General features: G+C 39.0%; 1 protein-coding gene across 1 annotated transcript; it reads left to right on the top strand.

Annotated features, from left to right (window-relative positions):
• Positions 1–12910: 12910 nt before the first annotated feature.
• LOC131691773 (retinol dehydrogenase 13-like) lies at positions 12911–15316 on the top strand. The gene is made up of 3 exons (XM_058978403.1): positions 12911–13112; positions 13174–13440; positions 14288–15316. Exons 1-3 carry the CDS (start codon positions 13042–13044, stop codon positions 14937–14939), a joined length of 990 nt encoding a protein of 329 aa, XP_058834386.1. The 5' UTR covers positions 12911–13041; the 3' UTR covers positions 14940–15316.
• The last annotated feature ends 726 nt before the right edge of the window (positions 15317–16042 follow it).

Here is a 16042-nt window from a genome sequence, read left to right as displayed (position 1 = left end):
TTGACAGTTCTCGTCCAATCGATGTGCTGTTTCTTTCGCACTCCCACATATTCAAATTCATTCATAATTGAACGCCATTTTGAAATCTTGATAAACATTATACTCAAACATCGTGTCTACTACCACCAACCCAACATCTCACATCTCGCTCATGCTATCGGAATGCGAAAATGTATTGGATCGAATCTAGATAACACCAGCAAATCGTAAAATGTGAAATAACAAATAATTATTATTCAAGCCAACTATTCATTTCACTAATCGACACGCCAAATAGTTTAGAATATCACCGTTCTTTGACCATGGCTTTACGACAGAATCAAGACGCACTTGCATGTCGATAAATAAACTATAGGAAAACCATGTTACAGTAGTAGTACCGTAGTTCCATTCATAACTTGATTGACTATTCAAATGCGGATGACATTTTCCCTTTGTTCACTTGACGCAGCGCAGCACACTGAAATATTTCAATGAAATATTTCAAATGATTCATAATTCTCAGGTGGGTTTTCAAAAGGCCGTAAGCGATAAAGGTTACACTGAGAAACAAAAATATGCATTGTTAGCATACTTTCTATTCCCATCTTTTTTCTTCTGCTGTGATTTATATGTATTTTCATGCATATACTTCTAGTAAGCATTCGATGAGTGGATAGACCGAATATGCCCAATGCATAAAAGCAGAAGAATCGAGAGGCAGATAAAAGAGTATGCTATCGATGCATAAAAAAATTCTGCGTGTAGCAAACTTTTGTGTACCTGAGACGAGACATGCGAATAGCAAAAAATCGAAAGTCAGATGCAGTCAGGGGGCAATATAGTATATACAGGTATGGCGAAGATGGCACTTTGGTATTCATAAGATAAATCTTACATGAGTGGTGTGAGTGATCACAGAATAAATCGACCTGCTTTCATCATACCATTCGTTCCGCTCCCATTGAATCGTGTGAACGCTCTGACATCGACCCGATGTGCTTCTGGATTGTTTACATTATTTTGGTTGCCAACACTAGCAAACCGTGTGTTCCAGCCCCCTGTCAAGGACGACGTCTCTGTACAGCCAGCATCACTGCCATGAAAATCAAAACATGAATTTTGAATCGAATGATTAAAAGCTGTAATTAGTTACTAAATGTTGATTTTCTGAATAATATGGTATTAAATCATCCCACAAGATGCAAAACGTCATGTGGAACGCTTGAATATCGTGTATAGTGCCGAACATAATTCTTTGTTTGGGGCGTTATAGCTATAACGCCCCATATATGTTGGTCGCTGTCAAACTCCATATGATGGTATAGGGTTGCCAGGGGGCTGGTGTGTTCTGCCACACCCATATATACCACATTGGTCAGGGGGCACTGTCAAATGTAGCCATATGAGCTCGCATGTGAGGCAGAAATAAAGGCTATGTGAGACGAACGATAGAATGAAGAGAAAAAAAATAAAACATCTACAGCGAAGACCCGTTTTCATCAGCCCTCTTTGTTTATGTTTGGTTGACAAAATGGGGACAATATCACAGACTAACAGACATAACACTGTGAGGGAATTCCCTCAAAAAAACATGGATGGCCACAGTCCCAATTACAAATATATTTAAAAAGACCGTTAAAGCGGGCGAAGCATTGTTTTCGAGTATTATGTCTGTTAGTCTGTGACAACATATTTGTTTATTTCTTTCTAATAAACCGAAGCTCTAAAAATATTCTTCTTTAATCCCTAGACATAGCCTCAAAATACTGGTTGGTCGATAAAATTGGGTAAAAAACTGATAAAAACAGGGGCTGGTAAAAACGGGTTTTCACTGTATCGACAAGTCCCGTCCCAGATCTACACGCAAAAATAAAACAACCCACAGAATAAGTTCTTTTAACTTAAATTTAGGTACTTTTGAGTCGTGCGTCGCTTTCGCACTTATTAATGTTATCAAAAACAAAACGAGAGATTCGACTCAGGCGTCTTCCGTGTAGTATAAGGTACTTTGAAATTGAACTCTAGGTTGAGTTATGATTTTTGCCGTAGTTGATTGGAAACTACCATCAACACGGTTTACCTAATTTTACCTTCCTGCACGATACCCCGAGTTTGGGTCAAAAGTACTCAATTTTAGGTAGTTTATCGGTGGCGTGTACACTGGACCACTCTTTTCTAAGACTATCAGCACCGGGCGTGGGTATAAGCCATTTACTAACCGTCATCATAACACGACACCGCACCGGCGGTTGGTAAACAGGTTGGGAAATGGAAACTTATCGTTTCGGTTTACAGCGAGTGTCTATATTTGGTAACTTATTCCAACCGACGCCAACGTTGCTATTCGCAGAAAGGAGGCAAAACAAAGGAAAATGTAAAAAATAGGATCTCGCGATAAATGTTATGCAGAAGTGTTCTGCGTGAATTTTGATTCGACTCGTCAAAGATTTTTATTTTAAATAAAATTATGGATTGAGCTCAATAAATAAAACTATCGGTTGTGAGACAATAAATTATTTGATTGAATTCAATAACATTTTTTTAAAGTTTACAGAAATTAAAACAATTATTGAAATTAAAAGTTTATTGTAACTTTAATGAAAATATATTCACATTCACACCAATTATTTTGTCGTTTGATACAATGAATAGTATTTGTTTGTATTCCATTACCCACAGTTTTGATTATGCTGTATGTTTTCTGCGTGGAAGTAACAATTAGTGCATCTAAGCAGCTTGGATTGAACTGGAAGATGTAGCATTATGTCAAGCTGGGCATGATGTGTCCCAGGATCCGATTGATGGGATGCTAGCAAGAAGCGGAATTTCATTGGCTTTGAAGCTTGTAAAAGCCCGAAAATTTTTATATATGGAGGCCAATACGAAAGCTAATGATAGTGCCCAACGAAAATCGAAAATCACTGCGAACAAATGGTGATGATTGTGGGGACTGTGGCGAGAAAAATACACGCATTTTCTTTCTTCTCGAATCTTAATTCGAGAAGAAAGAAAATGCGTGTATTTTTCTCGCGCAAAATTTTTAATTCAGGACCAGTAGTAATAAGAAGATAACAACGATAATGGTTTATCACACACTCTGCAGCGCTTAGTTCAAAAACGCTGGATTTAATTGCTAATAGGTACGCATGGCAGGACACAGATCACACCTGTTACATCATCACCATCTCATTTCATCCGTAGTTCATCATATTTTCGAGGGATAATATTGTGTTGTGGTGTACAGTCGTGATTCGCTGGTTGGACACTTTTTAACTGGACCGCTTTTTAGTTGGACCTCCGCTAGTTGGACCATTGTCCAACTAAAAAGCATCTGAACATCAAAATCCCGTGCCAAATTTACTTTGACAATCAATCTGACAATATTTAGAGATAAGAACAGATGCATTTACACTGCCAACATCTTCTTTGGAGAGTTTTTGACATTTGTCAGTCGGTCCAACTAGCGAATCAAATTCGTTAGTTGGACAAGGCTGTGGCCCAACCAGCCAATCACAACTCTATACTACCCAACATCGCTTATTTGCCCCGTTTTCTATGGGATTTCCTATCTTCATGGGACTGACTTGTGAGCATTAGTCTGTAAATAAGGGGAGGGCGGGAGTAGACGGGGTTGGGTGGTTGTACTTAACTTATAAAAATGATATTTTTAATACATTTCAACATTTCTAATATTGTTATTAGAAACAGTAACACGAAATGTTAATTAACTTTATAATTTATTGTTGGACAATGAAATTGCTTGTTTCAAGACGTTTATTATGAATTTACTAGAAGTATTCCGCGTCGAACAATGTGAAAATGTCCTATAATTCTAGGATAGCCACTTTTGTTAATTCGTTGCAATAGTTTTTGACTTACCCCGACAATTTTATGCAAACTGGGGATACATGGATGTGGATTTGATGACCAATTTGGTAAGCAGCGAAATTTGGCACTACCCCGCAGGACTGTTGTTTGAAAGCAAGATTCCGTGTTATGTCATTTGCCATACTGATAAATTGGAATCAAATTTATAATTTTTGAACAATAACTCATTATTTGATTCCATCTTTGGAATTACCGTATCGACGACAAAATGTTGAATTCAGTTAATATATATCTGTATTAACTTGCCACAAATTCGTGTGTACCAATTTGCTCCAGGGTACGCACTTAATGTTTATTTCTTGAAGTAGATGTAGTTGTAGTTAGTATTTAGCGATACAACCGATTGTAATTAGAATTAGTTGTGTTATTGGTGCCGGAATACTACACAGTTAAGCTTTTTCGGGAAATCGGCCGGAATACGAATTACGAATACGAATTAGAACCAACCAGAATTTCCGATTGAACTTTACTTTATCCATAGGTGCACGCAAAGTTCATATATCGATTACTGGAAGCCTATTGGCCGATAGTAGCGCCGGCTAGCGGCTACTTGTTGCCAAAGGCCTTGTTTGTGTTATAAAGGCTCGCACAGAGTGAACCCAAATCTACCTACCGAACAGTCAGAGGGCTACCTATCGTGCAAAGTAAACAAATATTCTTCTTTCGGAGAACATGCAAGAAATGTATTAGTTAGTTAATATCATGGCGAAATATTTCAATCGTCGAAACAAGACACTGTATTCAGTTTATTATGCTTTTTTGTAACAATGTAAAATAAATTACATGGAACAGTATCAAGAATAAAGTGCTATAAACCACGAAACAGTGGGTTTTCAATTCACTACATATTAATATATTGTGTAACTCGGTTGAAGTCACTCAAAATTACAGCAAAAATTATGGGTGCCAGAAACAAAGAAGATGGCATCATTTTAGGCAGCGTTGCGCATTCCTCTGTACGGGACTCTATAATACCACAGACACTAATTGTTGTTTGCTTAAAAATGATAGTTATATGTTTTACACATACAATCTGAATTGGATATCATTTATTTAGCAAAAGTAAAATTACTTTTGGTATGGGTCAAAATCCACATTGAGGGGAAATTCCGGAGAAACTATTGTTGGTTCAGCGCAATTCACAGCAGTCACGAAAGAGTTGACGATACTCCTTTTGTTCACTAGATGTGTTTGGTGAATATTGGTTTGGAACTTCCTCTCAACGTGAATTTTGATAATTGTCTTTTAAGCACAAATCTCCGATCAACATGGGGAACGTGCTATTTGAACCAGTCGCTACTGATTCCTGATTCTAGTTCTAGGTTAGTTAGATGAGATATGATTACTATAACAACGTGCTCCGTGTATCAACCTAGGAAAACAACGCATTTTACGCAAGTTAATATTATTATTGAAGCCACACATAAAATACTATCACTTAATTATTTTTGTTTTACTGTATACTGTTCTGCCCAAGTTGTACAGTAATGTTTTCACTTCGAATGGTTACAGCCCAGCGTACCAAGTATTCATGAATAAGCCCACTATTCTGCGATTCAAAATTGCCTTTGAATATACTTAAAACCCAGATATGTTTACCCGGCTATGCTGTCTACAATATGACCACAGCTGATGGACATTTGGGCTACAAAATTTATGCAAAAATCAGTGTAAACGTCTATTACCTGGGGTATGGCAGTATTCTCACATACATTAACGCGCAATTTTTCTCCCATCCGAATATATTTGACTGCAGCGTCTGAAGGACGTACGTCAGATGGCTTCCGTATAATTTGGTAAAACCCAACTTTCTCTGGCTTTTCAATATAGTATTAGCTCCTCTTCAAAGGCTTCGAAATATCCCTCGGCATGATACTGTACCTTGATGTGGTCCGGGGGCTTTTCCACCAAAGCAGTATTACAGTGATTATATCACAGAAACTTGGGATACGAATATTTTCTTTTTAGTTAAGTTACATTGTGATCAATTTTAGTACTTCACATGGCGACCTTTATTATCCACTGCCATGGTCAAATAATATACAATGCGGGTTTAGGGCCCAATCCTCTCTGCAAGCAAATTTCTTATTCTCTCATATACACTATCAATCTCTCATTCCAAACGTACAAACGTGGCCTACACGATAACACAAACCTGGTCACAAATACGAACGCCCGCGTTCTCGCCAACATTCAAACATCCCGATTGATTAGGTGAACGTTGGAACGTAAGAACCTAAGCTCGCGTAATCATGAATCGGTTACGTCCGGAAGTCTCCGCCCTTGATCCTAGCAGTCCAAATTCATGCCTTTAGTTGGACCAATAGAAATAAAAACTAGATAAGACGCCCACGCGCGGTCATTGAAGAATACGCGAACATGCGAATGGCCACACGCTTATAAAAATAATGTGCCCACGCGAAGTTACATACTAGCACACGCGACAAAAACGTCCACATACAAACGCTCGAGTCCTTCGCGATCATCCACGCACGACCACACTCACGATCTCGTAAAAAGTATAACACCCCGGTGACTAAGTGAATGGTTTAGCACTTATAAATTAACAATCCCGGTCTCGAGAGTGAACCTCCAAATGCCCGTGTTCGCGCGATCATGAATCGGTTTCGTCCGGAATCCCCTATTCTAGGCCCTAGTAGCATAAGTCCAATGCCGTCAGGTGGACCAATCAAAAATATAATGCTCATATTCACTAAACTACATAAAAATCGAATGTATACACACAAAGTCACATACACGTGACAAACAAATATAAAAATGCTTGAGCCCTTCGCGACCATCCACGCAACCTATACTCGCGCTCTTCCAGACATTATAACATCTCGGTGATAATATGAACGTCTCAGCACTTGTAATCACTCAAATGTAGTCTTAAGCGTGCACCTACAGTCCCCCGCTCTCGCGCATTCATGAGTCGTTCACGTCCTGAAGTCTCTATCCTCGATTCCAGAAGTCTAGGTCATGCCTTAATTGAATCAATTAGCTCTACAGCTCCAGTAGGACAACTCTCGAAAAAAATCGGCACATTATTAATACTCAATAACAATACTAACTCTTCTTTTTATTTTATTTTTATTTATTTTCGGTCTCATGCGTTATATTCTTGTGATGACCTTTTCGAGCTCATACATCCAAGAAGAGCAACATTGCTGCCAACAATGATTCTTCTCTGCCATCAGACGTCGCCAGGTTTTAGAACAATGGAGATGTATTCTCATACTCGATGGAATCAGATAAGTAGGAACGATTAACAAACTGCAAGTAGTACACGTTTCTTATTTTAACAAATACAATAATATTCGTATTAAAATATTATTTACAGGCTCCACATATATCTCAACACAAACAAATACACAAATGCTTGACAGGTGACTGGGCCAAGTGCATTCACTCGTAGGATCTATCATTTCGAGGATCGCCTCGATTCCACGAAACCAGTGCACAAGTAAACTGACATAAGCTAGTCTCATCTGGTGAATGCATGTAACCTGGAAACCCCAGACACGACAGGACGAGGCGGACAGACTGGACTCGACGGGGCCTAGTTCAGAGTTTTTGAGCATTCTTCATTGCACGGTTATTGACCTAAAAAAGAAACATTCGGCATGTTATTTTTCCTTTTATTACTATATCTTAAGTTAGGTTCATACTCATACTCACTAACACAATCAATTGCATATTCTCTCATATACACTCACATCCAAAACGCCCAAACGCCCCTAACTTTCGCGATAACACAAACCTGGTCAAAACGCGAACTTACATTACAATTTCAATCATTCACACACACCTACGCTCGCAATTTCGCCAACATTAAAACACCCCCTTACTTAGGTGAACTTTTCAGCACCTATAACTTTACAACCGCGGTCGCAAGCATTAACCCACCACTCGCGCGATCATAGACCGGTTACGTTCGGAATTCTCTACTCTCGACTCATGCCTTCAGTTGGACCAATCAAAAATGATGCTCATATTCGCCAGACAACACGTTCCTCTACCATACACTAAAAATTAATTATCATATTCACGGTCCGCGCGCGATCGTTCAAGAATACACGTGAATATGTGAATGGCCACACGAATTTAAAATCGAATTTATGCACGCAAAGTTAGAGACACGCTAGCATTCAAATGCTCGAGCCTTTGGCGATCACACTATTACACAATTAGTAAACGCCCCCGCTAACCCAGACAGATATGCACTCCTGGACTCGAACGCTAAAAACCACACCTTCCACGCATACACCACCAAGGACTGAACATTAGATTCATACATACAAAGCAACAAGTAATAATTACAGGTATTCGTCTGGCAACCGGGGGAAGTACATCTCAAACGCAGAACTTATCATTTCAATGATGGCCTTGGATCTGCGTTGCCTGTGCTCAAGGCACCATAGCTTTGTCCGTCAGGTCAAGGATGTATGAAACCCGCTAGCCACCACCCTCGGCCCTAGCTGCCCATAAAGGGATAAAAAAAAAGTATTAGCTCCTCTTCAAAGGCTTCGAAATACATAAAAACGAAAGCGTATTCGAAACTGATCGTTCGTATAAACTGTTTCCGCAAAACAATCGTTGAATGGTCGTAAAGGTTCCTTCTCCGCAAGTTTGTTTGTAATATCTAGCATGAGATCCTTTTCATTACACTCCTGATTCAGAGCGTCCGTAGTATGTGCTTCAGACAATAACTTCTGGGTAAACATTAGTTATTAGAATTCATTGTCCGTTCCGAACCCATAACATTTCTTAGAATTTTTATTACATAGAGAATTTTAGCATATTTGAACAAAAAAATGTCTTATTCAATTCAATAATACAATGTTTATTGCTTCAAACGGCAAAATTAATGGTATGAGCATTTTGTTCATTGAAACAATAAGTCCATATCATTAAAAAAACGATTATTTTATTGCATGATTGCAAAAAAATGTAACGTAACTATAATAACAACTACCGGTGTAAAAACAGATTATTATTTTGGCAACCTATTTACCAACGACCGGTGCGAAAACGGGTGTCTACACGGTTAAATAAAACAACCTGCAGAATAAGTTCTTTTAACTTACTTTTGAGTTGTGCGTCGCTTTCGCACTTAATAATGTTGTCAAAAACAAAAGGAGAGATTCGACTCAGTCGAGGTCTTCCGTGGAGGAAGGTACTTTTGACTTGTTTGGGGTGAACTCAAAATTAGTTAAATTCAACCTAAATTTGAGTATAAAAACCTATCAATGAGTTGTAATTTTTGCCGTGGTTAAATGGAAACTACCTTCAACACGGTTTACCTAATTTTAAGTTCCCCCACGATACCACGAGATTGAGTCAAAGGAACTCAATTTTAGGTAGTGTTTCGTTTCCGTGTAAATAAAATATTATCGTTTAGCGTAATCAAAATACACACGCATTTGCTTACGCACCGGTGCTGATAGTCTAACCTTTATTATAGTATTACACGAATGGAACCCTGTCAAAAAAAATGCGGACGAACATGGTCAGGCGATTTAAAAAGTTTGACGTTTCACTCAACTCGCCTGTGCTAATTGCCCCTAGGAACAAATGCAATTTGCGAATGCGATTTAAAGGCAATTTCAATACTTAGACAAATTTTCTGGCGGCTGAAATGGACTTGGTTGTTTTTCGCGTTTTTCAAACATGGCGGTTCATGTTTGGTTTAAGCCAATTGTTTTTTTTAACAATTGGTGTGTTTTCACTTGTACTTTGTTTGTCTAGTGCACTTCATTTAGCCAACGAATGTGGGAAATTGTGGAATCGTGTGTATGTATAGTAGAACAAGATCTCTGACCTAATCTTATTGAACGTCAGATTGTGATAAGTTTTGAATTGCAATACCAATTTCACCATTGATTCTTCCTATAATTTGGTGGTGATTACCTAGTATACTGGTAAGTATATGTGAGTAGATAATGAATCCGAAAATAAGCATTATTTTTAATTTTCATATTAGGCAATTAAAGGCGATTAAATGGCGCGTTCCGTAGGCGATTTGGGGGCGATTTAAGGGCGGGTTGGGCGGCAAAAAATGGCAAATCGCCCAAATGTTGCATTTGAAATAGCTCCCTAATTGCCAGCAATTTGCTGGCAAATTGAAGGGCAATTAGCGCATCCGAGTTTGCAAATAGCCCCCCGTTAGTCAGCAACTTGCCCTTTTTGACTAGGATTCTTCAAAAATAGTGGGCTGCCAAATTATTAATTTAATTAAAAACCTGTTTTGATCCACCTAGTAGTGGATTGTGCCTTTCTCATTTATTCAAATTATGATTCATTGGCTGATTATGTTCAATAAAGTTGTGGAAATGTCTCATTACCCTCTTATTATACTTAGGGCGTATCCCACGACTATCACGAAAATGGACGCTAACACACTTTAAGCAAAAAAGCACAATATGTAACGGCAACCCGTTGAACTACGAACTAGATTCATAAAATTGGCTAGAGATCGGATAATGAAAAATGAACTTTAAATAGAAACTGAGAGGTTAGTTATCTCTAGCCTCATTTGATACATTAGAATATTTACGTACATGCAATATTGGTGTAATTCCGGCTTTTTGTGTATGTGTCCAGCGATCGCATAAATGGAAGATTCAAAATGTCATTCAAGAAAAAGGTTCAAAATTTTGACTCAACAATTATATTTTTTAACATCACATTAAATTCTACTGTTTTCAAGAAAAAAAATGTGTGGAAAAAAATCGATTTTTGCATGTTAAGATAGCTAATAACCCCCTTTTTACTGTAAAAGTCCGTTTTACATTGAAATTTAATGTAGAAACGTTAAAGTTTATTGTTTTTGTATTTGTATTGCGAATCTTTTCTTAAATCCACATTGTGACGTTTCAGCCATGCGCCACCTGGCCGTGCGTTGAGTTACGCGCCCATCTAGTTTGCATCAGTGCGAGTGAGAAAACGTTTGACGTTTGTTTTTGTTTCGATCGAACTCGTGTGTATCCCATATAGCAAGAACTCGACGAAATGCTAAATTATCTCGAGATAGACAATATCATAACACTAGAATGTATTGTAATTTATTGTTAAAGGTCCTTTACTGTCACAGTGAAAATCATGGTTTTGTTATTCTACTAGTCACAGAGAACAGACATCACTGATCGAACAAATGTGATTGTAAAATTTGTGTAAACTTTTGAATGAATATACTTTAGAACATTAGCGCTGCCACACCAACTTATCCCAACTATCCGTCAAATCCATTCCGGAACCGGTTCGAAATCATGAATGGATTCAGTATGGATTCTGGCTCGAATAACCGATTCTGACTCAATCGGTTGATACATTTGAGCTGGAATCTAAACCGAATCCACTGAGAAGTCCGAACCGGTTTCAGAATTGTTTCACTGGGTAGAGGTATAACCGCTGTCAATTCAGTGGAACTCAGTCACTAAAAACATGACGACAGTTGCGCACCTGGTGAAGATATCCCATTTATCTTCGAAAACGTTACGAATTTCTACACAACTTGAATGCTGAAGAGTTTCAACCAACTTTACTGTAGGATATGAGCCAGCGTAAATAAAATAATGAATTAATATTGAACTTTTGTCTCGACAAATAATTGTATTCGATGTTCGTACAAATTTCATCAACCTATATCTTGTTTTTGTCTTAATACAATAAAATCAAACAGATGAACGATCTTAGGTAAGCAGGCGTTTGGTTGCTGTGACAGACAATCTAGCTTCAGTTTTTGTAAGGAAATAGATGAGAGCAGACGGAAAAGCTCTGGTCACGACATTTACCATCTTAAAGAAAGTAGAACAAGTTTGGCAGAACTGAAGGGAATCACCCTATGCAGTTGCACTCATCGTGAGTGCCAGCATATGGAGTTAATCAAAGCAGTCTTTAACTCTGCCTCTTGCAGCTTTCAAGCGTCCTAAGGTAAGACGTGATTCCTTTCTAGGCTGCAGTTTAGACATTCACACCAACCTACCTGAACTACAGTCGTGATTCACTGGTTGGTCACTTTTAACTGGACCGCTTTTTAGTTGGACCACAGAAAACAGACGTTTAGGCTAGAACAAAATTTCTTCAAAAATCTGTGTAAGCTTTCAAATTGATAAACGTTGGAAATCCGACTTTCACTATTGCCATATGCGCAACTGTTTGCTACACGTGTTTGACAGCTTTACTCTGACTGCATTGTATCGATCACTGCGCCATCTACAAACGTTTGTCAAACGTGTTCCAGATGTCTGATTTATTCGGAATTTCAGTAGCGGTTATTTACACACGATTCAAATCGAGCCTAAACGTCTGTTATCTGTGGTTGGACCTTCGCTAGTTGGACCTTTAAAAACTCTAGAAAGAGAACTGCGGAGACTCCATTTTGGATCGATTGGATTCGCGTTTAGCTGTCAAAAACGAATCCAATCGAGTATTGCCTATCCTTATAACATTAGACGTGTTGCCATACAATGCCGGGGCATACGTTGCCAAAAATTCTGTTTTTCTCTCCGCAGTTCTAGAGTTTTTTTTAGTTGGACCTTACTCCAACTAAAAAGCACCTTAAAGCCAAAATCTCATGCCAAATTTACTTTGACAATCTATCTATCAATCTTTTACACTATTATTGTCTTCTTTGGAGAGTTTTTGACATCTGTCAGTCGGTCCAACTAGCGAATCACGATTGCACTTCAAATTATCTAGCACCTAATGCAACAAAAAAATTTCGAAGGTTTCTTCGTGAGTTGGTAGTCTCTATTAGTCTCTGGTGTAAACTTGATGCAAAAATGGACATTAAATGCATTTTTTCAAATTCGATGTGAATTTGATGTACATTTTATAGAGCGATCTGCCCATAGGTTGGGACAATACATTCGGTTTGATTTTCTCTCTAACTGGGGTGGACTGTACTACTGGGCAAGGGTGAGTATTTGAAATATTTCATGTTATTAATCAAAGCTATTGAAACAGTGGGCCTGATATTATACAGTCACGTGGGTTGAAATATGTCAAACCAGTAAATAACGCAGAATGACAGATGTAAACACAGATGATATCGATTTTTCGTGGTTCCGCCTGATAGTAGGGTTAAATTTCGTCTAAAAATTTAATTTAATATAATGTATTAAAGGTTTAAATTTTCGGGACTTTGACGCCTTTAAAGTAAGTAAAATGTTCCGGAATAAGCTCGTACTGGGGATGAGTGTGGCTGGAACACTCGTCGGGGGTGCCGTGCTGTTGAAGTGAGTAGCTCTTAGAATATTGATTATGAAACCTGGCTATCACTGCTTACATTTATTTCAGGGATTGTATGCAGGGTGCTCGCTTCCAGCGCAGTGACGTCCGAGCAGATGGAAAAATTGCTATCGTTACTGGTGCCAACACGGGCATTGGGATGGAAACAGTAATGGGGCTTGCCAACCGGGGTGCTACAGTTTATATGGCGTGCCGAGATATGAAAAAGTGTGAAACCGCCCGGACAGAGATTGTGCTAGAAACTAGGAATGCTAATGTGTTCTGCCGGGAGTGTGATTTGGCGTCGTTGCAGTCAGTGCGGAAGTTTGTCAAACAGTATGTTATCTGATTTTTAGACGTAATCGTTAACATGTTACTATTAGGGGCCGTACACAAATGACGTAGCTTTTTTCGGCGTTTTCTGACCCCTCCCTCCCCCCTCGTAGCATTTCGTCACAAAATTCAAACCTCCCCCTTATAAATAACGTAGCATTTCTGACAACCCTCCCCCCACCATCACAATGCGACCGGAGGATGAAAAAATTAAATGTTTTATAATTCTTTTAAATACATGTATTTACAAAATGTTTGACGGCTTTTATCTACATTTTCATTTTATTAGCAAATTGCGACTTGACAAATATAGCGTTGATAATTTTGTTTTGCATTTTATATGTCATGGAACATTAAGAAAAGATCTCTCAGTTCACAATGCTGCAGCTGCCAATGATTCTAAGAAGCATACATTCAAAAAAATTACTAAATTTTGTTTGGTCGAATCCGAAGAGAAAATTTAAATCAGTTAACAAACAAAGTCTACTAGTTAGCAAGATAAGCTAACTAATGTAGCAAGTTAAATCCGCATACAGTATATTTTTGTTTTTTTTTTGCGAACTTGCAATTCCCCGAATCGAAAAACTTACCACATTGAAAATTTCGTGAAAAGTAACGTGTGTGAATTTAAATTTAGTTCTCTTGGGAATGGTGGAACATCAAATTGTTTTCTCTAATCAATGGGTTTAAATTCCCGTAAAAAAATTAATGCTACGTCGCGCAACTTCTTACCCTACCCTCCCCCTCGTCACACTTCGTCACAAATTTTGTATATCCCCCTACCCCCCAAAATGCTACGTCATTTATGCATGGCCCCTTATAGAAAATATTTTTGTTGATCATTTTACAGATTTAAAACCGAACAAACCCGTTTAGACATTCTGGTGAACAACGCCGGTGTTATGCGGTGTCCGCGTACACTAACAGCGGAAGGAATCGAATTGCAACTGGGTGTCAATCATATGGGACACTTTCTGCTCACAAATCTACTGCTTGATATACTCAAATTATCTGCTCCCAGCCGAGTAGTAGTTGTGTCCAGTCTGGCACACGAACGAGGTAAAATAAACATCCAGGATTTAAATAGCACAAAAAACTACGACCCAGCAACTGCCTACGATCAGAGTAAACTAGCTAACGTGTTGTTTGCCAGAGAGCTTGCAAAACGACTTGAAGGAACGGGCGTCACCGTGAATGCTTTGCACCCGGGTATTGTGGATACGGAACTGATGCGACACATGGGTCTCTTCAATAGCTGGTTTTCGAGCGTTTTGATTAAACCGTTCGTTTGGCCCTTCCTCAAATCGCCAATATACGGAGCGCAGACTTCCCTGTACGCCGCATTGGATCCGGATTTGGAAAAAGTGTCAGGACAGTACTTCAGTGATTGTGCCCCGAAGGATGTGGCCGAGCAAGCAAAAGATGATAAATTGGCTAAATGGCTGTGGGCTGTTAGTGAAAAATGGACCGGTACGCTGACGGGGACGGCTGCTGTTTCTTGACAGCGGATAATCAAGCAAAACGGCAGCAAAGACATAATAATTTTTAGCGAGCCAAATTTGCAGGAATAGTTGAGGATGAATTGGAAGGTAGCAAGAATATAAGAAAATATTGAAATAATAATATTCAACTCCATATTTAACCGAATGTTCGCGATATGCTATATGTAGAAGCGTAACGCTTAACACTTAACGGATGACAATTCGCAACACAAATTCAATCATTTTGGTTGAATTTTTAAATGGCGTAATTTACGAGAGTTCGCAGGAACAGATTTATTTCTGTATTTGCAACTTCAAACCGCTGGTTTGCATTATAGTATGATAGATGGAGGCATATAACGTGTAGGATTGCGAAAATGTAGATTTGGCTCAATAAAATGCATTAGTCTTGATCTAGAAATTTTCGTTTGGGTTTGTATTGTATGAGAATATTCCTTATCAGCACGATTACCTTATTACAGTTAATGGTCTACATTTCTACCGGAGCTTTATAGTAAGTTTCATTTTTACTGAATATGGAAACCCTGGAGAAGTTTTAGATAAGCTGAATCCATCTTGGATTTCATTGCCGGCACCAGCCCCCCCGCACCGCTACCTCTGCCGCCAATTCCGACTCCAGCACCTAGGCCGCAGTTGCTACAAGACTTCTACTTCCTCCAGCACCCCCACGCTGCTGCTTTAACGCAGGTGCAAATTGCAGCGCGTCACGTCGTGGGTAAGGACTTGCCAATATTTAGCGGAAATACGGAGGAGTGGCCGATCTTTATCAGCAACTTTGAGCAGTCTACGGCTATTTGTGGTTATACAGAAGGAGAAAATCTGGTGCGTCTACAAAGGTGCCTGAAAGGAAGCGCACTAGAATCGGTTCATAGTCGTCTGTTGTTACCCTCTGGTGTGCCGCACGTCATTCAGACTCTGCGCACACTGTATGGAAGACCGGAACTCATCATTCGTTCACTGTTACACAAGATTCTGCATGTTCCCGCCCCGCGACACGACAAGCTGGAAACACTTATACAGTTCGGTTTGTCGGTGCAAAATTTGGTTGATCATCTCAGAGCGGAAGGTCAGCAGGACCACCTGTCTAATCCAACCCTGATGCA

Source organism: Topomyia yanbarensis, chromosome 3 (genome assembly GCF_030247195.1).
Source record: "Topomyia yanbarensis strain Yona2022 chromosome 3, ASM3024719v1, whole genome shotgun sequence".
NCBI lineage: Eukaryota > Metazoa > Arthropoda > Insecta > Diptera > Culicidae > Topomyia > Topomyia yanbarensis.
The sequence above is the reverse complement of the archived record's forward strand: the minus strand, read 5'-3'. Positions and strand labels throughout refer to the sequence as shown.

Coding starts and splice junctions, on each gene's coding strand:
- LOC131691773 (XM_058978403.1), top strand. CDS start 13,042: ATGTTCCGGAATAAGCTCGTACTGGGGATGAGTGTGGCTGGAACACTC. Junction 13,113..13,173: donor GGGGGTGCCGTGCTGTTGAA/GTGAGTAGCTCT, acceptor CATTTATTTCAG/GGATTGTATGCAGGGTGCTC. Junction 13,441..14,287: donor GTGCGGAAGTTTGTCAAACA/GTATGTTATCTG, acceptor ATCATTTTACAG/ATTTAAAACCGAACAAACCC.